This window comes from Natator depressus, chromosome 2 (genome assembly GCF_965152275.1).
Source record: "Natator depressus isolate rNatDep1 chromosome 2, rNatDep2.hap1, whole genome shotgun sequence".
Lineage (NCBI taxonomy): Eukaryota > Metazoa > Chordata > Testudines > Cheloniidae > Natator > Natator depressus.
This window is the reverse complement of record NC_134235.1, coordinates 208,017,742-208,044,005: the sequence shown is the minus strand read 5'-3', so window position 1 is coordinate 208,044,005 and position 26,264 is coordinate 208,017,742. Positions and strand designations below refer to the sequence as shown.

At 39.5% G+C, this 26,264-nt stretch overlaps 1 protein-coding gene across 4 annotated transcripts in view; it reads right to left on the bottom strand.

Moving 5' to 3' along the window:
* Nucleotides 1-26,264, bottom strand: part of SNX13 (sorting nexin 13) — a 154,009-nt gene that overhangs the window by 9,547 nt on the left and 118,198 nt on the right. For all 4 annotated transcript variants that reach the window (XM_074945816.1, XM_074945813.1, XM_074945817.1 and 1 more), the window contains 6 exons: nt 25,135-25,274; nt 18,329-18,436; nt 16,474-16,584; nt 14,306-14,467; nt 5,982-6,053; nt 2,682-2,827 (listed from right to left, as the gene is read on the bottom strand). In XM_074945816.1, coding sequence (XP_074801917.1) covers nt 2,682-2,827; nt 5,982-6,053; nt 14,306-14,467; nt 16,474-16,584; nt 18,329-18,436; nt 25,135-25,274 — 739 coding nt within the window. The remainder of the gene's footprint in view (nt 1-2,681; nt 2,828-5,981; nt 6,054-14,305; nt 14,468-16,473; nt 16,585-18,328; nt 18,437-25,134; nt 25,275-26,264) is intronic.

The window sequence follows — 26,264 nt, the reverse complement described above, 5'->3', positions numbered from 1 at the left end:
AGCGCTGGTGCACAAGCAATTAAAATTTTTCTTTTCTTCATGTTCTTTGATTCCTTAGTTAATTTTGTTCTCAGCACCTCGATTTTGTAATGAGTGCTCATATCTCCTCCTTTCTTCTTCACCACACTTCTGAGTTCACTAGAGTCATCTTAGCTGCAAGATATCCTGCAATGCAGTGTCATTAATGCTGATATGAACCATCAGTAATGGATCCTTGCTGGTGAACTTCAAAAGCCTATCCCATCTTAGAGCGACATCTCCTATCTTGGCTCCAGGAATGCAGCACACCATCCTGTAGTCCACCTCTACCTTGCAGAATGTGCTTCCAATTCTTCAGAGTATTGAATCCCCAACAAGGATAATTTGTTTTGCCTTAGATGGTTGGAGATCTCGGTGGGCAAGCTTGATTTTCTTTCAGATTTTCATCCGTGTCCCCCCTCATCTCTCCCCGTTTCCTTGGATTGGCTGGATTTTGAGAGATATATTGCACAGTTTCTACACTGAGCTGGCCACTATGGAATTGGAGAGAGGGGAAAATCATAGAGGTGGTTTGACAGTTTATAACCACCAGAGGGAAGAGGTCAAGCTGGCATGCTATACAGCTGGAGACAGATGAGATGGTAGGCTGTGGCCACCAGAGAGAAGAGAATCAGGAGGAATTCCACACAGCTAGAAGGTTCCAATTGATTCTAGCTATGTGAAATTCCTCCTGATCCTCTTCTCACTGCTTGCCATCCTCATCTATCTGCAGTTGCATAGAATGCCACCTTGACCTCTTACTTCTGGTGGTTATGAACTGCCCAACCTTGTACCTGGGAGCTAACTCATCAGCTTTTCTGATTCTCAGTAGCATTTCTATTTCACCTTCCAATCCAAGAATCTTTTCTTTCATTACAGCCACCAACTTCATACAGAGGAAGTACCTCCTGGCTTCAGGCAGGCAAGAAAACATGGCATGTCTGTTGCAGGTCACCACTATGGTTCCATTGCTGGCCATTGTGGAATCATACATAGACCTGGAACTGGAAGGAAAGCCTCACATGCTCCCTCTCCAAACTCCCTCTGAAACTCTCCTGTTATCCGCCTTTGTTTGCGGCTCTCAAGTTTGCCTAGCAAATGACCTTTTATATTAAGTCTCCCTATTTACCTCAGCTCCACCCCTTACCACCAGGGTATGATTAACCACTCAGATGTCAAACAGCAGGGCCAATCAAAGGTCCAAGGGTCAAAGCTCACAGCCCTTACCAAGGCACCAACACACATCTGTCTCAGCTGCTTACTCAGGGGCCCATGCCCAGCTACACAGCCCATTTGCAGAGAACAAACGCATCACTCATCAAGTTCTGCTACCTCCAAGCACATAAAAAATGTTTGGAGATAGCTATAGTCTCCCTGCTTCTAGGATGAAGAGGGTAAGTGAAATAATTCCTTATACAAGATTAATAATTTACAATTTGCTTTGTCTTCTGCTTCTTGGTGGGTGGAGTCATGGAATTATGTAATAGTGTCCTATTAGTGGGATGGGGAAATAGGAGATTAGAATAGTGCTATTTCCCCCCCATCTTTGAAACTATTTGCGAGACAGAATATGGATTAAACAGAACTGAGTTTGTCTCTAAAGTGATTAAGCTTTTTAAAAGAAGTATAACAGTTCATGTACATTTTAACATAATTATAAAACAAAAGTCTTGATGGTCTTAAATAAACCGCTTAAAATGCTGAAGTAGAAAAACTAATACAGTAAGTTCCCATATCATTACTTATTAGAGCTGAGAGGGGAACCGTTTTGCCATCCCACAAAAACTGGACATATCAAAACATTGTCCCATCCCAAATCAGATGAAAAGTCAAAATCTCATACTTTCATGAACGGAAAATCAAACACATTTTCAGTCTGAGCCAAAACATTTTGTTTCTATAATTTCTAAATACAGTAGTTCAACCATTTAATTTTTCCCCATATTATTTTTTTAATGAACAGCCATTTCAAATGGGAAAACTGGAATTTTTCATTTTGAAAGCATCAAAATGAAATGTTGACATTATGATTTATTTTTCCAAATTATTTTTGAGTCACAAAGTTCATCAAAAACCACCCCCTTCCCATGAAAAGTTTGAGCTTTGACAAATCGGCATTTTCCAACAAAAAACATCTTGTTGACACCAGTTCTAATACATACTGTATAACTATGTACAATACATCCGTCTGGTAGATTGTAAGGCTTCAGTTTTATGGGCATTTGATTGACTCAATTGTTTAATAGTGTAAGAAGCAATAAATCTTATAAACAGTTGCACACTATAAAAAGTAAAGTTTACAAAAAGCTTACACAATGTCAACATTATTTGATAATATAATGAATTCATACTTCTATAAACATATGCAAGAGCTTACTATTTTCTTGGAAATTACAAATTTTTAGAGAAGTTTAAATAAGACGCATTCCATGTCTTATGCAAAGACACTAAAAATGACCTTTTTAAAAAATCTGCTTCCATCTCATTCCATCTTTAATGATCTGTGTATAATCTCAGAAAGAAAAAATTGCATTCAAGCAGTGAGCTTACATTTGCAGATGCACAATCAGTAGAACATTACAACTAACTAATAAAGGATAATTTTCTAGACATGATTCACAAACTCTCATACAGCAATTGAGCATGAATAAAAAAGCTGGTACCTATTGATCGTGTCTCCATATGTTGCTCTAATAAGCTGTTGAAGTAGATTTTTTATATTTCTTCTTAACCACTGATTTCTCTCCTTTAAATCAAAGACTTCATCCATAAGGAGCAGCATTACTCTAAGAGGAATATTGTCATCCACCTAGATACGTAGAGTAAAAGGCAAAGTATAAACAGAAAACCTCAATGCCAGCTCAGGCAATTAAGGTAGCATCTACCACAATTGTTAAAGTTAAGAGTCTTAGATCTTCTACACTACATCATACGCACTGTCTTTCTGAAAGAAGTCAACAATTAAAAGAGTTTTCTATGGTCTGAAATCTCTCTTCCCCAGGATGGAATCATTCATGGTTTTTATTTTGAAATTAAACTAGATTTTTGAGTATGTTTTTTTAAAAATATGTCCTAAAAGAAGAATCTGCTGCATTACTGAGGCCAGAATGGTAGAGTTCAGAACCAGTTACAGAAGGTGGCAGCAGTATTACTTAGAGGAGTTTCTTATTCTTCTCTTCTTCAGATAGCAACAGTGCTTCCAAGAGCAAAGCTGATGGGAAACTCAAGGAGTGGCTTTCGTCTGGATACCCTTTCTTTTGAATGTAGCAGTAGCAACAGTGGCTCTGAAAGGAAGGTGCTCAATTGCAGACCACTCTTCCATTGCTACAGAACCCAAACTTTTATTCTTTGAGTTCAATCTGATCTTGATGCAGAAATAAGCTGTCAGTGTCAGATGATCCCACAGGACCTGTGTTTTTAACTTAGTGGTGGGGAGAGAGAAAGGTCTGTTATTTTCAAATGCTTCACTGTGGTTCTGTAGTAAAAATTGTGTTTATTTTTAAAAGTTGCATAGGCTGCTATTTTACAGTGACGCTATATTTACAGAGATATTGCAAAAAGATTTATAGCTCCAAAATACTAGATATTTAACTTAAGAGGCTATTGTGAAATTGCAGTAACTGTCAATCTTTATATTGATGTTTAAAATACATTGTTTTCAATTTTAATCTTAGCATTTTATATTGATATCCAACACTATAGTATCTGATGTCAAAAACAATCTGTAAAATCTGATAATAAATGTCTCTTTATAGGTGAGCAGTAAGATCTATTATCCATGTGCTGTATGTTATATATACCAAAATATAAGTTTACAGATTTACTGACACTATTAGGTAAATAACTTCATTTTTATCAAATACATTTACATGTAAGACAATAACTTATCTAGAGCAGCCATTTCAACATGTGAAGTCAACTCATACTAGATTGTGAGTCAGCCAGAAGTGGTTATTAAAAAACAAAGGAAATCCATGCACAAATATTAACTGAGTTTCTTGGTTTTTATGCCAATTAGTATTGTTTTAACAAACCTGTACCGGAACATAAGAAAACTTACTGAAAACTTTTCCTTTGTAAATCTCTGACGTAAAGGGTGAATTCACTTTGCTTCAGGCAAAAATTTCAAACTAAGCATACTATTCAGTCACATTTAAATATTTTACAGTACAGCTTTCCTCTTAAATGGAATTACTTCCTTAACTGATATTACAACATTACTATATTCTACTCCTGCAAAAGTCAATTGCAGAGTCAATACAACTATGGGAAAATTAGTTCACAAGGTTCTAACTGCAGAGACAAACTGTTTTCACCTGTGCAACTCCATTATATTCAATGGGATAGTAAAGGTGTTTCAGAAGGCATAATTTGCCAAGAATGGAGTTGCACAACTATAGTTGAGAGCAGAATTTCCACATGCAATTGGAACTAAAGCCAAGATTTGAAAAATAGTTCCTTATGCTTGAACGGAGCCTAAAGGACTTGGTGCCCAATTCCCACTGAATTTCAGTGGGAGTTGGGCACCTAACTCCCTAAGGAACCCTTGAAAATCCCAGCCTAAATCTATACACTTAAGTAAGTGGCTAGATTTTCAAAAGTGCTCAGGATGCAGCACCAATTACTGAAGTTGGGTGCTCAAAATCTGGCCACATATTCAGGAACCTAAATATAGATTTTGAAGCGTAATTTTAAGTGTCTCTTTGAAAATGTTAGCCTTAGTTCACAATTCTGTTAGTGAGATATAGGCCAACTAAATCTTCCTTATACTATTGATTATTCGCTATGCTAACAGAAGAGAAATGCAGTATTATTATATTATCTAAAGGTTTAACTATGAATTTCCTGGCATTGTGTGAAGTTCAGGAAAAGTTCTAAATGTAAAATATCCTGAAATATGGTGCAAAATTCAAACTTCCAAACACTACTCTTTCAAAATGAAGTTTTAAGACTAAGTAGATGCTATATTTTTTCAGAAAAGTTGAACTGCAGAAAAAGGGAGATATAGTAATTCAAACTTCTGCTCATTTAGTGCTAAAATGGTGTACACGTACTTTCTATGTTAATTTGTTTTGGCTGAGCTCAGTGTTTCAGAATACAAGAATTTCAAAACTAAACAAAATCTACAGATAAACAATTGTATTAGATGAAATCATTGCAAAACAAAAGAACTGAAGCCTATGTTACTTGAGCAAAACGTCATTTACCAGAGTCCTGGTAGCAGTTATGCACATGAAGACAAACTGGAATGCTTTGATGTGACAAATAAAAATGTGAAGTGTGGAACAGGTGCAGATTTATAACCATGACAAATCTGCATATAATCACTAGTAATCTTAAGGGCCTTCAGTCCTAGTTACGGATAAAAGATTTTATTCAACTATGTTTCACACATATGATCAGTGTATCAATCAGAACACTGGGAAAATACCATAGCTTATGAGAACATCAAGAGCTTAACATTTTAAACTTCACTATCACGTTTCTAATATTTTTTCCTTTATATATTTCAGGGTCCACAGATTGAACATTTATTGTTTAGGAATTTTTTAAAAAGTTTTCTTTAAAACAATTCTCTCTGATCACCAATATTGACGATGTTTGCTAGTTTTAAAGATCTCAGGATCAGATTTAGCTGAATACTATTCATATTGCAACCCTATTCTATCTTTGAGGACAGTTACAGAAGTAATAATAGATAGGTAACATTTACCACATTACCATGCAAACAATTTTGTATTAGAAGAGCTTCTAAATGTTTTAGAATGAAATATGTCAATTTTATTTAAAGTAAAAAATTTAAAATGTTCTGAAAGTACTGTTTCCAGTTTTCCCTCTGGTGTAATTTCTGATGCCAATAAAGTATAGCATAGAGCAAGTAAATAATACAATATGAAACAACACACACATTGGTACTTTAAAATTAAGTAGCTAAACAAATCTAAAATAAAAGTCAGACTCACATTGTCATCAAGCTGTGCTGCAACACGGCAGTGTTCAGGATCTGAATCAGTTTTCTGCATTAAAGGAGGCACCTATACTCAAAATAAAAAAAAGACATGATTATGGGGGAAAAATTAAAGGTCTCAAGGAAACCATCAAAGAGAATCTCTAATTATGACAGAACCAATTTCAAAATTTCAGATACAATCTTCATAACTGACTTACTATCAAGCATTTTGATTCCAAGTTAGTGACATATCAAGATATATCAATGGTTGCATATGGAATTATTTTCCAGCACAGCTTGAAACATTTCCCAATATAGTTATCAAAACTGTATGAATATCCTCAAGAAAAAACCCACATGCACATTTATATTAAAAATTATCACAGAAACTGTCAAACCAGAAGAAACTCATGGTTTGTCTAGTTCTATATCCCCTTTCAGATAGCGGCTAATTCTTCAGAGAAAGGTGTAAAACCCATCAATCCATATTGTAGAGCCAACAGTGGACATTTCTTCCTGATCTCAGGCCTGAAGCATGAGGATTCATAATCCTAGATCTCTCTTTGTGAGTATAACTGTGTTATCCTTATTTATGTAATTGGGAAGCTTTCCAAAAAGAGAGGCTCAGGGTGAGGTCCAATCTTTGTTTTTTACAAGTAACAGTTTTGTATTTCATATGACCCCAGACTCAGTCTTGCCATTCCTGTTTTGAGGAAGAAGGGCCCTCACCTCAGCTCTTGCTATAGCTATAGATATATTAGAGGTGAGCTTTACAGACATAAAACCACAAAGTACCTGCTTTGAGGAGCTTACAATCTTAATTATTTGAAAAAAAAAAGTGGGAGACTAGAAAGGATAAGGATGCAAGAGGGAAAACAAAATATTTTCATAGGATTTATGGTTGGCATTCATCTTGTTCCACTTTTTATTTACACTTTTAAAAATGTGCTATATTTTAGGGGTATTAGATCAAGTGTGAACAGGAGCAGATAAAGAGCAATTTGCTGGAAAGCAAGATTGCTTGGAAAACTGGGGAAAGAACTGTTCCAACAAAAGCCCTGTAGAAAGTTATAAACTTTCCATATATTTTTAAACAACTGTATTAAACTTAATATAGAATTGTATCTCTGATAGGGTGACCAGATGGCAAGAATAAAATATCAGGACACATGACGCACAGCCCCCACTAGAGTGCACAGCCCAAGGAAGCTGCAGGTCAGGGGTGCACAGCCCCAACATCAGCCCCAGGCCGCGGCACCTGCCACAAGCCATGGGTCGGGGTAGCAGTCCCCGCCGTAAGCTAGGGGTCACGTCACACAGCCTCAACAGCAGCCCCTGGGCCCGGACCCTGACATGGATCGGGGAAGCACAGCCCCGGCCGCAGCCCTGCAGCAAGCCACGGGTCAGTAGGAGATGCAGGGCCCTGGCTCTGGCCCTGCTGCGAGGGGGAAGTCTCAGAACTGGGGGAGCGCTGGGGGGGGTGGTTCAGGGTGCTGACTCCATGAGGGAGTTTGGGTGCAGGAGTGTATCTGGGCTGATGCTTATCTCAGGCAGCTCCCTGGAACTGGCCACATCTCCCGCTGGGTCCTAGGCCGAGGCATGGCCAGGTGGCTCTGTACACTCCCTCACCCACAGGTGCCGCCCCCGCAACTCCCATTGGCCAGGACCAGGGGGCAGCACGCAGAGCCCCCTGGCCATCCCTGAGCCTAGGACCCAGAGGGAGATGTTACCACTTCCAGGGAGCTGCACGGAGCCAGGTAGGGAGCCTGCCAGCCCCGCGCCAACCGGACACCATTGCCGGGCTACCTTACAATAGTGGGACAAATGGCGTCCAAGTCATACATCCGTCGGGACGTGGACACAGAGTAAAATATCGGGATAGTCCCAATTTTATCAGGACATCTGGTCACCCTAATCTCTGATAAAGTCTCTATATTATTTTTAAGCCACTATACAGTAAGTATCTTTTCATTGTTAAATTCTACAGGTTTGTAGAGTAATTCCTATAGAACCCCATTAAAACATTGAGGAGAGCCTGTTCATTTTATCGCTTTTGAATACTTTTCCATGAGGTTGAAATTACATGGGATTTAGGGTGGAAAACATGATCACTCATCTGTTCCTGCTGGGGCAGCTTGAGCATGCCACTGCTGTGCACTACTGCGTGTAGATATGAAGGGTGGAGCTGGCCCCAACTTCCCTCAATTCCTTCTTGTCAGAAAAGCTCCCAAGCAAAGGGATAGGAGGGCAGGTCATATAATGGCCATATGCAACACATCTCGAAGCACAACAGGTAAGTAACAGTTTTTTCTTGAGTGATTGCATACATGCATTCCACTCTTAGTGACTCAGAAGCCATGAAAGGGATGGGATTGGAGCCTATCTGAACAAAGACTGAAGGACAACTCACCGAAATCAGGCATTATTTCTAGGTTGTTGAGTGATAGCATAATGGGAAGCAAATGTGCACCAAAGACCAAATATCTAGGATAGGAACTTTGCCCAGGAAGGTCACAGAAGTTGCTTGTGATCTTGTCGAATGTGTTGTCGCACTGATTGGCGGGATAACATTACCCAAACTGAAGCACAAGCAAATACATGAGAGTATCCAAGATTCTCTCTCTGAGAAAGAGCTGGGAGCTGTGTCACACTGTCTTTGACTGCCAAGAAGAGCTGAGAAGGCTGATGGAACTGCTTGGACTTGACAAGCCAACGCTCTCCAGATATCCAGAGTATGCAGCAGCCTTTCCTGATCTTTATTCAAGTGTGGTTTGGGAATGAATGAAGATAGCTAAATCACCTGGTTGATATGGAAGTTAGATACCATTTCCAAGACAAATTTTGCATGAGGATACAGGTAAACTTTGTCTTTAAAGAAAACAGTATAACACAGAGCAGACATCAGGGTCTGCAGCTCACTTATCTTTCTAACAGAAGCAATGGCCACCAGAAATGCCACCTTCATTGAAAGATGCAGTAAACCGATATATAAAGGCTCAAAAGGAGGACCCACAAGCTTTGACTATACCAAGGTTAGGTCCCATGGAAGAACAGATCTTGTTCCTGAGGGTACAATCTTTCCAGACCTTTCAAAAATCTTACTGATATTTTAATTAGAAAAGATAGACTGTTATCCACCTGAGGATGGAAGGCCGAGATGGTTTCATCAAGATCCACTTAGCAGCTTATGGCCAACTCTTGCAGTTTCAGGTACAAAAGACAGTCCAAGTATGCTGGATTGAAGAATGTAATCAGCAAAACTCCAGACCAGATAGAGAAATGCTTTCACTTAGAGAAGGAAGTAAACCTAGTAGATAGTTTTCGGTATTCAACAGCACATCTAGAAGCTCTTATGAACACGACTCTTTCCCAGCTCTAACCATAGAGCATCCACGCCATTAAATGGAATGCCTTCAGGTTTGGGTGGAGCAGGCAACCAGGCAAAGCATACATCAGATAAGAGGGAAGGACCCCTCATGGATCAGTAACTCATTAAAAAATAGGAAATAAAGGGTAGAAATAAATGGTCAGTTGTTACAATGGACAGATAAATACCAGGATCTGTACTGGAACCTGTGCTGTTCAACATATTCATAAATGATCTGGAAAAGGGGGGTAAATAGTGAAGTGGCAAAGTTTGCAGATGATACTAAATTACACAAGATAAGTACAAAGCTGACTGTGAAGATCTCACAGAAGTGGGTGACTGGGCAACAAAATGACAGATGAAATTCAATGTTGATAAGTGCAAAATAATGCACATTGGAAAACAATCTCAACTATACATACCAAATGATAGGATCTAAATTAGCTGCTACCACTCAAGAAAGATCTTGGAGTCATTGTGGATAGTTCTCTAAAAACATCCGCTCAATGTGCACAGGCAGTCAAAAAAAGCTAACAGAATGTTAGAAACCGCTAGGAAAAGGGATAGATAAGAGAAAAATATCATAATGCCATTACATAAATCCATTGTACACCCACACCTTGAATACCGTGTGAAGTTCTGGTTGCCACATCTCATAAAAGATGCATTAAAATTGGAAAAGGTACAGAGAAGGGAAACAAAAATTATTAGGGGCACATAACAGTTTCCATATGAGGAGAGATTAAAAAGACTGGACAACAAGAGAGCATCCATTAGGGAACCCAGACTGTGACTTTTTGGGGACCAAAACTGTGGACATTTCCTGCTGCACCTCATTGCAAACAGAGTTACTTGGGAATCCCCCAGACCTGGAAAATGGACCTGGCTACATCTGGATGAAGAGACCACTCCTAGTGACTCAAAAATGACCTGCTTAGGTGATCTGACAGCTCTATCTGCATCCCGGGAAGGTAAGAGGCTTTGAGGTCGATTGTGTTGGTAATACAGGAATCCCATAGATAACTGTGTCATAGCAGAACTGGGACGAGTGGGCCCCTCCTTATCTGTTGAGACAGAACATTGACTGTGTGTGGTCTGTAAGAGCGAGCAGGTTTTTTCCCTTGATATGAGTTAGGAAAACCTGGCACGCCAGATGGCTAGCTCTCAACTCTGACATCTACATGAAGAATCATGTCCTTTGTGGACCATAACCCCTATGACTGAAGGGAATCCAGATGAGCCCCCCAGTTCAGGAAAGACATATCCATTACTAACATTAGCGATGGTTGAGGACAAATGGAACTCCTATGCAAATTTGACAGGGTTTGTCCACCAGTCCAGACAATAAAATGTGAGTGGGCACTCTGAGCAGTGTTCAAATGGTGATGGCTCAGCAAAAATACTGAGGCCAGCCAATCTTGTAGAATCCTGAAACACAATCTGGCATACCAGACCACATACTTGCAAGAGACCATATGTTCCAGAAACCTCATACAATTCTGTGCAGTTGTAAGGGTAAACCTTAAAATCTAAAATGATGGATCAAATTGTCGGATGCCTTGACTCTGGAAAGAAACTCTAGCTTGGATACAATCCAGTACTGCTCCTATAAATTCTATCCTCTGAATTGGTGATAGACTTTTCTGAGTTAATCAACAGACCCAGTGACTTAAAAGTTGACTGAATGAGAGATAGACTGAAGAGTACCTGAACTGTGGAATGGTGCCTCACAAACTAGTCTTCCAGGTAGGGACAGACATGTACTCCTAATCTTGTCAGAAAGGCAGCTACCATTGCCATACATTTTGTAATAACCCGGGAAGCTGCCCATGGGCCAAAGGACAACAGTGCAAACTGGTAACGAGATTAATTTATCAGGAACCTGAGATACTTCCTGTGGCCTTGATAAATCATCACATGGAAATAGGGGTCCTTTAAGTCAAGGGCAACATACAAATCTCCAGGATCCAGGGAGAGAATAATGGGAGCCAGCATGACCATGCAAAACTTTTATCTATTTTAGATATCTGCTTGCTTTGATGTGGGAGGAAGAAAGGAGGAAGTTTGCCAGAGAGTCTTGATGGGTTCGTTTATTTGCGGTGCCACCCAAGATGGAACAGCAGAGGCCAGAATAGCAGGCTTTGAGAAGATTCCCTAACCTCTTCTACCTGAATGTCCAAGGCCGACGTCTCCTGTAATCATCAGAAGGGGCAAAGACACCCCCAAGGAAACTGCTTCATCTGGACCAGATGAAGCTAGCACAGGTTGAGGTAGATGAGCCTCCTCTGTTAGTTGTCCCACCGAATGCTCCTGAATGTCATCTTCCTGCTTGGGATCAGGAGGTGCTCAACAATTTGACTCCCAACTTCTAGCCTAGGGAAACTGAATGCCACTGATGAGGTGAGGATCTGGAAATGGGAAAACCTTCATGGATTGCAGAAGGGTCACTGAATAGACGCTGGAGCCCAATGTCATGCAGCCCACGCATGCAGGCCAGCACTAGACACAGGGTCTCACAATTATCCCAGGAGATAAGATCTAGGAAGGGAGTGACAAGAGACACTGCAGCTGGGAAACATAGGCGGCAACCCCAAGTTAAAAGAAGAATTGCCTTCTCCTGACTATGGAGGAGCCATTCCAGTCAGTGCCAGGGACTGAGAGTCCTGGGAAGAGCAAAGAGAAGCCATCAATGCTGGCTTCTTTCTCAACAGTACTGGAGGGCAGAGCTCCAGGACCCAGGAGGTTGACTCAGTACTGGGCCCTCCACTGGTTCCAAGTGGTTTACCAGTACTGGAGGAATGATCTCCTGCACCGCTGAGGACACTGGCACCAATAAGCTTAGCAAGTCCCTTGCAGCTTGAAATGTGTCTGGCATGGACAGTACCAGGAATGTCTCTGACCGGTGTGCAAGAGATTTAGATGGTGCCACAACCACGAAGGCACCTCTTCGGGCCTCAGACTTGATAGTGCCTGCCTCTGTGCAGGAGTCAACGGGTCGACTTAGCTGATGAATAAGTGGAGGAGTGCTTCGATTATGACCGCATTCTACTCACTTTGTCCCCTTTGCTGGCAGACTTTGGGGCTGAAGAGCTGCCTCTCCCAGCAGCATCTTTGAAAGACTTCTGTTTCTTCCTGGACACAGTGATTCAGTCTGTATCAAAGGCACACATCTCTCAGATGCTGATGTACTTGGTACCCTCTCTGACCAAGAAGGTTCTGAAGGTGGTTTCAGAATGGCTTCCAAAAGAAACTTCAGCCTGGCTTCTCCATCTTCCTTGGTCTGAGGCTTGAAGTCCTTTCATTGATCCCTAATATGTGACTCATCCAAGCATTTCAAGCAACTAGAGTGTGGGTCACTCACAGGCATGGACTTCGAGCATGCCAGGCAAGATACTTCCAAAGGCATTCTTTGGTACTGATAATGGAACTCCAAATGTGGGAAAAACTAAGACTAAAACTAACTCAAACACTAACTGACCCTAATAACTACACAAATATATAACTACATATATGAAAAAAAACATGCTGAGAGCACTTGCTAAAGCAAGACCAACATTAGTCACAGGTGATAAGAATGAAAGTGGGGGTGTGAATCATCCGTGCCCTTTATATCTACACACAGCAGTGTGAGGCAGCACAAGGAGCTCAAGCTGCACTGACAGGTACTAGTGAGGGAAAGTTTTCCATCAACTGTGGTTTGGGATGCACACACACCAAGAGTGGAATGCTCACGTGCAATCAGTCAAAGAACCTTAGATACCTGGTACACTAGGGGTGGGTGAGATCAGGAAAGAAGTTCAAATTATCCAAAGATATAAGCTAGCCAAGGAGAAGAAAGAGAGCCCTGATAGGACCAATGCCAGCAAGCAGGCAATTAAATCACTGTTGAGTTTTCCCACTTCTAGTGCAGGATCAGATGAGAAGAATACTTTCCTCTATTCCTACCCTTTCAGTTGTCAAGGCAGCCCCTCTAAGGAAGAAAAATAATTTGCATGCCCGATGGGAGATTTGGTCAAGAGTGGGTGGTGTACAGAAGACCACCACAGCTTCTTCTTCCCTCCCAGCAACACCATAGACTTGGTGGGGAAGAGAGCAGAGCCAGCAGCTTAGGTGACACTGGCAGGAAGCTATCATAAAACCTGGCAGCAGAAGCAGGAATCCCAGCACTAGACTTAGCTCCTTATCAATGCTCCCTTGTCTGCTTTCAATGTCTGTGGAGCTTAGGATTTCTTCACCTCTTTTCTGATGCTCAGCTGCCAGATGCAGGGGAGAAAAATGCACAGGATTGCCTATTGCCCTGTAGATTTTCTGTTTGAAGTACTAGCACCTTCCTGCCTCCTCTCTTCAAACAGCAAGTGTTGCTTCCTTGCTGAGGGACTTCATTAGCAATTTCAGCATGGAGGGGAGTGGGGAAGGGTCTTCCTAGAAATATCAACTTCCTAGAAACATCAAGGAAGCAAGAAAGAGTAAATCAGGGCCATCTAAAAATTGGTTTGGGTCATAAAAGCACTTTTATTTACCTTAAACCTTATTTCGAAGAGAGTGTCAGTAAAAAATGGGATGCCAGTTGTGCTTTGGGTCTACTCCTTTTTCAGATTTTGCGGAGTTGTTGGCCTAAATAAATCATGGGGCAATATGTAATTTTTTGCACAATATTTCCATCAATTTGAAATATGATGCCTTTTAATTTTACCTAATGCCTTCTTTTTTTTTGTAGTTTAAAAGTAACTAGGTGTCTGTTTTATCTTCTCTATATCATTAATTACCTTGTATATTGCTTTCTTTTGGAACTCCAATTACTCTTCAACTTTCCAAAGTAAATAGAACCCTTGCATAATAGTCGTTTCGCTATTCTTAGCCTTTTATATTCAATAGGGTGTTTAACATTTGTTTTTAGATAAGGGGACCCAAACCTGAATGTCATCTCTTGTTAGACTTTACTATATATTACCTCACCAATACATTCTTACCTTGAAAAATGATTGCTTTATGTCTTGTCCCAATCTTTCTGACATTTTGCCCATGTTGTCTGACATTTTGGTCATCCCCTCTGCCAGGCTGTCAGGCAGGGACTTGACTGCATTTGAAACATTTCTCATGGAGTTACGCAGTGGATTTACAAATGTGTCCATCTGAAGGGGAAAACATTTACCACGATTGCATATCCTACGGAGGACACTAGTACAATCATCAAGTAAGAAAAAAGTCACACTGTTCTAGAGAATAAACCGATTTATAGTACAACTCTTACTTTGAATATAAAAATTCAATTGATACATGCACTAGATTAAAAGTATTTTTACTTCAGTATTTTCACTCAGATATACTGGAAACACTATCTAATGTGGACAAAAATTAATTGGCTATCAACGCTTAAAATTTTGGAACAATGTGTTAAACACAGAATAAGGAATTTCACCAGCTGAAATCAGACATCAGACATGTTTTACTGAAAGGTCTTCAAGGTTCTGCCCCAAGACTTATTAGTTAAAATGAATTCTGCATTTATTTTTTACAATCATGTATATTTGAAATGTTTGGGAAATCTATACGCAGTTGTTTGATATCTTTGTATCATATTATCTTAATATATGGACAAGTTTCCCCATGTGCATATCAAAACTATACTTTAAGCAACATTTCTACGTACTGCCACAAAGTGCTGAAGTTTGTTTCTCACTGAGTTCAGAGAAACATTTTAGCTTCAGTCTAATCTATATTAGTTTCCATTTCCTCACATTCCCACTCTAACTGCCTACACCTATCTAATCCTCATTTATTGCTCCTTCTTCAGTCTCAGCTTCATGCCTTCATTCATAGCACTCCCTTATGCTTTGAAGCGTTTTCAATTTTTTGCCCACTAATTGTCCTTTCTCTCCTCTGAACTCACTTCTTCCAGAAGCGCTACCTCCCTCGTTCTCATCTCATCTCCAACCTGACTCACTGTCCCATATCTTGTCTAAATAGCATCATGGTGATTTGTTAAGTCTAACATGTTCAGCATTAGGCGCACACATTTAAATTATTTTTAGTATAATATTTCATGGAGACTAATTATGAGTGTTCTGATATTTTCAATGTACACTATTTTTTAAGAACAGTGCAAGTAACAAAAGCACACTACGTAGTGTAATAGTCTACAAAAGGAAAAGATAAGGTTATGAAAGATCCAATACATTTGGAAAGCAGAACACTAAATCTTTATTCTTTTGTGGACATTACATAAAGCTGGATAAATTCAGGATGATGTTTTACAGTCAACTCTACGGACGTAAATTTTTAAAGAATGCAGTTTAAATAACTGAAAAGTAACTTTTTGAATAGTTTAAGACGTTGGACATGCAGGTCACTGGAAATTTGGCAATGACGAGGACCTAATTTGCAAAAGCAGCTGCCCATGCAAAATGGGCAATTGTAAACACAAGTATCTATTTGCAGAGACACCAATTTCACAAACACAACTGAGTTTTTTCCCCCATTAATCTGATGCTGAATTCAGCTGTCTCATTTCTAAGTGACTCACTGAGGAGACTGGTCTCTAAACTTTTTGACTCAACAGGGAAAAGTTGTCTGAGAATTTTTTTTTGTGCAGGCTTAACGGTGGACACATGACTTTGGTGCTTATCTCCATGTATTCTGTGCTGGCTGAATGTGAAACAGCATTAACAGCAGCCTTAGAAGGTAAACACATTACATATTTTGGGCTGGAGAGCGGAAGTCATGATAGCAGCAGCCATGTGTTCAGTTGGAGGTGGGTAGGAGATTGGGAAAGGAACGGGAGAACAGGAATCTTTGATGGGAAGTTAACTTGTCAACAATAGAATTAAAAAGCCTTCTGTAGCATATTCAACACCCACTCATTTCTTGGAAATTTGGTTTCCTTGACTTACAAATAAACACATTTTAAAAATGGCTAAGTTCTTAATTCTATACTGGTCTTATTTCCTGATATATTATTGTCGCTTTCTGACAACACACATTACAAATACAATGCAAATTCAAAAATTGCTTGCACATGAAATAAAACACTATGGTTTATAACTGTCTGCAGTCAGTTACTGATATGTTCAATTCATTTAATAAGTTATGGCACCAAACGCATCACTAAAATCTGCTAAATATTAAATGCCATTCTTACCTTTCGCGCAAAATCTCCTTTTCCTTTGCTGTAAGCTTTATTCTCCAGAAAGTCATACACACAATGGGCTAAAGCTGGGGAAGCTTTAATCATTTCAGGATTTAACAACAACTAAGAAAGAAAAGATTAATTGTAAACTTTCAGCTTCTTCCAAAATACAATACCATATTTAGAAAAAAGTCATATCATTTCCTTTCATATGATAAAGGTTTTTAATACTGTATGCAGCGACCAAATTTACATATTTGTACAAAGAAGTGTCAGTTTTGAATGTATTTTCTTCACTCTCTCTCTAAACATTACTTCAAGATGAGTATTGTTACAGAGAGGGAAATAAGCATTGCATAATTTTTTTTTAAGAAGGATCTATCAGTTCCACACTATTTGTAAAAAGCATCTTTTTTGGCTATCTTGAAACTAGAGTCTAAAATCAGAAGTTACACTGTAATCAACACGTGGGAAAAATATTGAAATAAAATAAGGTACCATACATATTACAAATGCAGGTTGTTAGACAATCTAAACAGCTGTTAGGTTTCATAGCATTTTGTTTACTCTCACTCCCTCTTAGAATTTTACTTAGTCCTGGTCAACATTAACACTATAAGTTGACCCAAGGTACACTAGTTAAGTTACGTAACTAATGTAACTTAAGTCGACGTACCTTAGATCAACTTACAGTGGTGTCCACACTACACTATGTCGATGGGAGACGCTCTCCTGATGACAAAGCTTCCGCCTCTCATTGTGGTGGATTATAGACATTGACGGGAGAGAGCTTTCCCATCGACTTAGCGTCTCTTCACCAGATCCGCTAAATCGACGTTGCTGCTTCAATAGCAGCAGCACCGATTTATCGTGCCAGTAAAGACGTGCCCGCTGAAACAAAAAAATTTCTCAGACAACCATTCCCTGTTGAGTCAAAAAGTTTAGAGACCAGTCTCCTCAGTGAGTCACTTAGAAATGAGACAACTGAATTCAGCATCAGAATAATGGAAGAAAAGAGTGGTTAAACACTTTTTTTAAAAAAAAAGACCAAAAGACAGGAATATTGTTTCAGTCAAGTGAGCACAATTACCAGGACTATATCTTCGCTGCAGCTGGAAGTATGATTTGCAGCCCTATGTAGACTTACCTATGCTATATTAAAGCTAGCTAGCTCACTAAAAATAGCAGCGAGGATAGTGTGGCGTGGACTTCCGTGCAGGCAGCACAAGCAAGTATGTACCCAGGGGAGTCAGGCAGACTTGTGCAGCTTGCATTACCATGTCCTTGCTGCTATTTTTAGCAAGATAGGTAAAATAAAGGTAGCATGGGTACATCTACACAAGCTACAAATCACACCCCCAACTGCAGTGTAGATGTAGACTAAGTTTGAAAGTTGAGCTGGGAGTGGGGAAAATGAAGAAGGATGTTGAGCTAACAGGAGGGGAAACTTTAACAGCTAGAATAAAGTTTTACTGTTCTATTTATGGTATAAGAGGAGGGATACTCTTCCTTAAGCAATAAACCACTTTCAGTCATTAGGATAAACTACTTCAGTTAATCCAACTCGAAACTGGGTTATTAACACGTTATAAAACTGAGCATCTGCATCCCCCACTTATACTTCAATTATTTAAGTTCTGGTCACTGAAACACAAATGATCAGAGTTAAATTTAGCATTTACCTTCAGCTGTGACATTTACAACATACTTGTGTTGTTCCAAATCAGGGTATTTTATTAAGACAATCTCATGGTGACTGAATTAACATTTAGTGGAATTTACTGAATTCCTGATGGAGAACTATTAGTTCAGGCAGACAGCCATAACTATGAAGGAAAATTTGAAACTAGACTAGTCAAGAACTTACCTGCAAATATGCATTTAAATCTTTTTTCCTCTTCTCTAAAAATTCTCTGTCCATGTTGTTAAATGTCTTTTTACCAGGAAGCTTCAATATACTTGCTAGGTTTTCAAACTAGGAAAACAAACAAAAAAGGAGGTTAATTTTTTTTATTGTGATTTTTAAAAAAAAAAAAAAAAAAGATTGGATGGCCAGAAGGATCCATTATATCATCTATTCTGAACTCCTGCATAACGTGTCAACTTGATGCACCCACTTATTTTTAAATTAGAACTGTACAAAATATTCACATAGAATATTGCACATTGGGAGCATCTGCAAACCCCTTCAAAATGTCCTCCTGCCTCCTCTCCAAGTCAGCCAGCTTGCTGCCATTCTCCACAAGTCCTCAGAGGCCTTGCTTACCACTGTAGTCTTCTGGGGAAGTGGCCTCCTTCCTACTACTGCTGCTTCCATTCTTTAACTGTCTGGACCTATGCCAAGATCTTTTGGGATGTCACATGGCTGACTGCATACTGTATCTTTGGGGGAGCAACACCAGTTAGAAAAGTGAAACACCCCCAGACCTGAAAGTGACCACTGTCACATTAAACGCAGAGCAAGATAGGCACATCACAGCACACTTGCAAAGGAATCCACAGTTTCTCTAGCATTCATATGCTAGGCAATCAAGTCTCAAATTCTCGGCATATGAATTCTGGGAATCAGAGTTACCCTTAGTTACCGCACTAAAACTCAGAGGCCATTATCTGCCCTTGGGCTTAGGGTAGCAGCACATATTGGTGAGGCTAAAGTGCTTTTCTGTCCCACTGCTTTGTATGGAGGAGGGGTTTTTTAAACCCTCCAGAGAGACCTTGTATTTTAGGGAGATAGTGTCTTCCCATGGCAATACCCTAGAATATTTAAGGTTGTAAAAATAGAACCTGAAGACTCAGACAGTGCTCTTCATGCTCAGCAAGCCCAGATTTTCTACTAGAAACATCTAAGAGACTGGTAGGAACCTGTGTCTTCTGAAGGGGTAAGTGGAATTTAGTTAAGAACCACCTGTGGGAGTGAGGGAACGACTGTTTTCAGGATGTGTGAAGTCCAATCAAACAGGGGAGGGTTGGTTCATTTCCAGTTCCTGCAATGTGAACTCCAGGGTTGAGTCTGTGAAGACCACCAAACCCTGCAAGGTTCCCACAGCTCTATATTAATTACAATGTGTAGGAAGAGCTGTGTAGAACCATTTTCCCTTTTGGCTTTAAGTCTAGTTCACTCTAAAAATGTGTGTCACATAGGAAGACTACTAGAGAGACAGACACAAAATATCCTGTTAAAACTATACTAATCAGAAGCCCTGGAAGTGGAAGATAGGCTATCAAGCATGGTTAGTTGGTTTCAATGGCACATCTCAGAATTTATTAAAATACTAACTTCTAGAAACTGGAAGCAACCCTATAGTATTTTCAAGATGCAACATCAAGGTCAGAAAACAAAAAATGCTAACAGAAGCTCAATCTAAAAAAAAGCACTAAAAAGTAAATATCTATACTATCTTATAGTCCGACAAACTGTTTTAAATTAATATCAGAGCTTTAAGCACTTTTTTATAACAAAGACATCTTTATAAATTTGTATCTCATGTACAGCCACTTTCCAATTCACAACTTCTTTACATTTCAAACAGACACAAACTATCATCACAAAAAAAGTCAATTACACAGCTAAAGCGAAGTTCAAGATCACGATCAAGTGCTGAGTTTCTGCAATCCTACAAAAGGTAGTGCCAATGTTTAGTTTCTACATCCCTATTGGTCGAAGATGATATTCTTATTAATGCACCCAGAGAAGCTGGTTTCAGTAGCAGAAGAACTTTGAGCTCCCTCTTCCTGTCTTACACAGCCACCCAGTACAAATCTTCTGCCCCTTGCTTCTAGGGTGGGTTGCTCAATCTGAAACCAATGCCACAAGCCAGCTTTGTGAAAGTTGAAGAAAAATAAGAGTTACCAAACATCCCAACCCTCCTTTATGAAGGCTCAAATACTTATGACTCATTTCTGGGCTCTTATTTATAATAAAATATTGGGCCTAATTCAAAGCTACCACAGGGAAGTGTAAAGTACCCCTTCCCTGAATCAGCTAAAACCATTGCACTACAGAGGAGATTAACTGTCTCAGGATAATTAAAGCTTTACTTCTTCCTCACTATTAAACCCCAGCTCTGGATGTTATTTGTTTTTAGAGAGTCTCTATTAATAATGTGATGGTTCTTCCTGCTAGCTAAAAATTAAATATAAAAAGGTAAAAACCATAGGACTAGGTTTCCTGAATGTACAAGCTGTGCTTGTGAATCAGGGTGTAGGTGGGCTGCAAGTCACTAGCTATGGATCCTTGATCTAGCATTGGCAGCCCCTGCACAAGTGAGAACACCTGAGGGGCTGCTTTAGCTTATGCCACTGTTGCAAAGTCCTTTAAGAACCTTACACTAGTGTAAGAGGATAGATGTAATAGAACTCTCGTTCGAACACCACTGTCGCATACTCCCATATTGAAGAGCACAGGAGATACATCAACATCACAGGTACTAACAAGTTACTTACCACACAACGGCATCTAAAATATCTCATTTTTTCCAAATGGCTAGAATAGCAAATGTCACTGTGTGGTAATACATGGTAGTGTTGCTTTTTAAATCTGTAGATTCAAGATTTTAGATCTTGCAAACACCAACAGATAATGCATTATTTATAAAAGGTTAAAAAGTGTATTCAAAAGAAAGGCCACAGTATGCAAATATTTATAGTTTACACAATTGGAAGATATGCAGGTTAATGAAATACTCTGTGAAAGAGCAAGATTTGTTAGCTAACTTTAATACACAATAGCATTGAACTGAGGTTTACAGCCTGTTCTGTACACACTTCCATAATTACATTTTATGGGTATTTATCTGCAGCTTCAAGAAACTCAATAAAGAATAAATAAAGAATTTGTAAGTGTCAATATTGTTGCTTTAAACTGTAGCACAAACTATGGTGATCTAGAACCTAAGGCAAAACCCACTGAAGTGAATGGAAAGGCTACCACTGACTCCCACAGGGCTTTTAATCTGTGTGTCTATATGTACAAACTACACTTTTCTAGAATACATTTTATCAGCATGGGGCCAACAACAACTACACATCTTTACCCACTGATGTAAGAGACTTAACACAGCTGTTTCACCTTCATGGATTTCAGGGTGTGATATGTCTTTTTTTTTTTAAATAGATATTAATCCTGCAGAGAGGAAGGAGTGCAGAATTGATATACTGAAATATATTATTCTATATCCCCTGTCAGAGTTGTCCAACTCTGATAATAGTTTTTATAATCTAAAAAAATATTTAACGTGCATATACAAATTATTAAATATAAATGGTATGTGTACAGTATATGTATGTGTATATTAGGGATGTAAATAGCATGTAAAAAAAGTAACTGTGTAACCTATTAAAATTGTATCGGTTAAACATTTAACCAGGGACCTAGAGGTGCGGGGGGCTGCTGCAGCACCCCCATGTTTTACGCGGAGTCCCAGCAGCTGGGACCCCAAGCATGTGGGGCCGGCAGCCGAATTTAATCGTTAACTGAAACCGATAAGCATCAAGCTTATCGGTTGATATATGCTTACTTTTCAAGAAGTTGGCCATTTCCATTTAAAAATGTTATTCTGACCCTATAAGAACATGGTCACAGATAACTCTCAGAGTATTCAAACCTATTTACACTTCTATTACCAAAAAATAGAGTAAACATATGTTACAGAGCAACAGTTTAGAGTAGTTAAAGGATTTATATAGTCAATAATCTCAACCGCTACTAAGATGTGGTTCAAAAGCATTTGACTCCTTTAAAAGCATTGTGTTGTTAACACTTATTCATGTGAACAGGTTCTACTTTGTACCAGCTGGTGAATTACAAGTCTTTGCATTTTTTTCTTTTATTTTATGGGGGTTAAGAGTATGAGAATACAGGCAAAGCAATAAAAGGCAGATTGTCTAATAGTATATAGAACTGCCAACAGCTGTCCCCTTCCTAGACCTCACAGATCCTTAGCATTTCACTTAAAAACCTAAATGGCCCATTTCCCAAGCTCAGTTTTTATTTCTTAAGCTCTGTGACAAATACAACAAATGAACTAAAGAACTGTTCCACACCGACTACACTTCTACTGTGAACATTACTTAACTTTCCATAGAAAAATTAAAACAGGTCAACCAAATCTTTCTGAAGATAATAAATTTTTCTTCATTATTCTTTTGGTGGTTAATTCTAAACACACCTATAAAAAGCATCTCTTTACTTGACCAAATACAAAGGCTTCAATCACTAATATACAAAAACCTATTTTATTTTTAAAAATATGCAAGTATAAGGCTCAGTGCAAATCTTTCTTCATATTAATCATGAGAAAATGCAGTTATATATTACACAAGAGCACATCAATTCAAATAACTGAAATTCATTATCTAATACAATTTTCAACAGTTTTCAATAGTCCTACTTGATGAACACTTGTTTTGCCTGACAAGCTAGGGAAATGGTGTTCATGCTATAGAATAAGTTTTGCAATATGCTATCAACATATTGGGGGGGCATGGATCAGCGTTCACGTTGCACTCCCAATCAGTACCCGGCCCAGGCCGGGGAAGCTAATGGTCTAACCAGCGGACCAAATTCGATGATAAATCCTGGTCACATACATTAAAAAGGAGAACCAGCATATATTGAGGACTGTGATCAATTGCTTTCCATGTCTACTGAAAGCAGGACAAGAATTAATGGGATTAATCTGCAGCAAGAGAGATTTTGGTTATATATTAGGAAAATCTTTCTAATGATAAGGGTAGTTAAGCTCTGGAAGAGGCTTCCAAGGGAGGCTGTGGAATCCCCATGACTGGAAGTTTTTAAGAACCGGTTGAGCAGACACCTATCAGAGACAGTACAGGTTTCTTGGTCCTGTCTTAGCTTAGTGGGCTAGACGAGGGGACTGCTTGAGGTCCTTTCCAGCCCTAAAATTCTACGATTTTATGGTATGGTAAGAGGAGAGTTGAAAGCAAGGCGGACTGTGGATTTAATATGCAAATTCCTTCATTTGTGTTCTTTGTTCGTACAGCATCTGGTACATTGGGTCTAGGGCTCCAAATAATATAATCATCCTAAACTGACCTAACTGTGTAAATCCTAACACAGCATATACACTTTACCAAAACCAAAGCAGACATCTCTGCCCATACAGACTGATTTTACCGCCCAGGTATGAACAATATTGTCTTAGATCACTCATGGTGATACACTTGATATTACTTATTCTAATGACCTTTAAAGCACTATCATAACAGGCATAAAAGGGGGAAATTTTCAATCATATCAGTTCATTTGGGTTAATGTAATCTTATTGAAAAGTTTCATTAACATGCAGGCTAGCCACATTAGCTGGCTGTGTTTTAGTCTACTGGGAGACTACAGGGTAGAGTTTGCCTTATTTGTAATTTCCACACCATAGCATGTGGATATGAATCTCTTAAATGAAACCTTAATTCTGAATTTCCTGGGTTTGCAACACTTGGTTTTCAGTTAATTACAGCAACCCTGTAATGTTTTTTGCCCTTAAGTGACTAATACTCTTAACTTTAACTCCATTTTAACAATAGTTTTTTGTCTTGATATTTCCTTTTTAAAAATCATTGTAAGTTTCATGTATGAACATTAAACAAAGAAACAGAATGCTACTCATTAATATTTCTAATGACTTGAACATAAGTACTAACCATCTTAATTTTTTTTATTTTATTTTAACTTATGGAGAGATTGCTCTCTTCTGGTCCACAGGTCAAACAGCCAAAGTGCACTGGTGAATCTTGCCCTTAATGTGCAACTAATTGGTTTATAGAGCTGTTAGTGAAACTGGTGCTATGTGAAAGAATGGCTGGGGGAACACAGTCACTGAGCTATGCACCTTTCTGTGTTCACCCCATGTTTTTGCCTGAATTCCCCCAACAGTGATGCTCCTATACACAAAGGGGTTTGGGGCTTGCCCTGCTCCAGCAGGGGAGCAGGGTCGGGGGCCGCTCCATGTGGCTCCCAGAAGCAGTGGCATGGCCCCGCTCCAGCTCCTACGTGTAGGGGCAGTCAGGGGGATCCGCTCTGCATGCTTCCCCCTGCCTCAAGCGCCACCCCTGCAGCTCCCATTGGTCAGGAACTGCGGCCAATGGGAGCTGCAGGGGTGGCGCCTGCGGATGGGGCAGAGTGGGAACATGGCCGCTGCTTCAGGGAGCCTCTTGAGGTAAACGCCGCCCAGAGCCTGCACCCCTGAGCCCTTCCCGGACCCCAACCCTCAGCCCTGAGCCCCTTCCTGCCCTCCAAACTCCTTGATCCCAGCCTGGAGGACCCTCCTGAACCACAAACCCCTCATCCCCAGCCCCACCCCAGAGCCCGCACCCCCAGCCGAAGCCCTCACACACACACACACCCTGTCCACATCCTGAACTCCTCATTTCTGGCCCCACCCTGGAGCCTGCAGCCCCAACCAGAGTCCTCCCCCCCTTCCGCACCCCAACCTCAATTTTATGGGCATTCATGGCCTGTCCATACAATTTCTATTCCCAGATGTGTCATTTGGGCCAAAAAGTTTGGCCACCCCTGAATTAAGGCCACACAAGTGACAAAGTTATATTAATATAAACTTTTAGTAGCCAATTCTAAACAAATGTGATAGCTGCTAAGACACAACCATGCCTTTCAAAGATATACTCATAAGATTAAGCAGTCTCTATAGGATCCGTTACCTGTTCATTTATCCTCATGTGGAAGTCATGGAAGTCACTGTAGCGACGATACGTTTTCCATATCTCTTCACTAGTTGGATTTCTCCGATGTACAGTGATCGCATACAGTGCATATGTCTTGCCATGGTCGTTGCATACTCCTGCCACAGCATATGGGTTATAGTCAGCATAGACTAGTAATTTAAAACAAAAATGAAGAGGGAACACAAACAAGGAGGAAGACGAAAGGACACAAGAGACATGAAATGGAAACATCTGAAATGACAGAGCTGGAGACAAAAATGGATGCAAGCAGAAGAATAAACTCTCTGTAGGTGGCATCCTCCAGAGACTCCCATATTGTGTAAGCATGATTCTTTAGCTTAGAAGAAAATTATACAAGTTTCACTGATGTATGAAATAAAAAATATATATGCCTCAAGGAGTATATAAGGTGGTCAGATCTTTAAATACTGAATATCTTTTTGATTGACAAATATTATTTTAGCCTTGCGGATCCCAGGGAATGGGTGAAGGACTCTACTGTAAATCTAGAAAGAGTACTACTCAGCACTCATGTTCAGGTAGTTTCTTCTCTCTAAACATACCATATGTTTTTCTTCTGCCTCTGCAGATTTCTTCTTTTGGGGTACACACAGAGCTAAAATACTACCAAGCAAAACATTTTAAAACTTTTAATAATATTTAATAGTATAGTTATTCTGTTGTTGTTCTTCTATTACAGATTATTATAATTGTTTACACCGAGGATACAGATACCAATATATTTTTGAAGTGTAGGTTCTCTCAAAGTGGTTATAATTCCAATAATCTATTTTGTACCTTTCCTTCCCCCTTTTCCCTTTCCACCCATAGATTTATAGTGTCTAACACCAGGCGGAAACATTAGATCATCTAGTCTGACCTCCTGTATATCACAGACCATTACATTTCATCCTGTTACCCCTGTATTGAGTTCAATAATTTTGAGCCCACTGTGAGAGCCCAAAATGCCAGAGATACAGTTATAGAATTTCCAAGTAAAAACATTAACATGGATTTAAAGTGTAAAGACTTATCAATCAGTGGTAAAATCCACAATGTTAAGAAAGCCTAGAAACAATGCCAAGTTTATACTTAAACATACAATA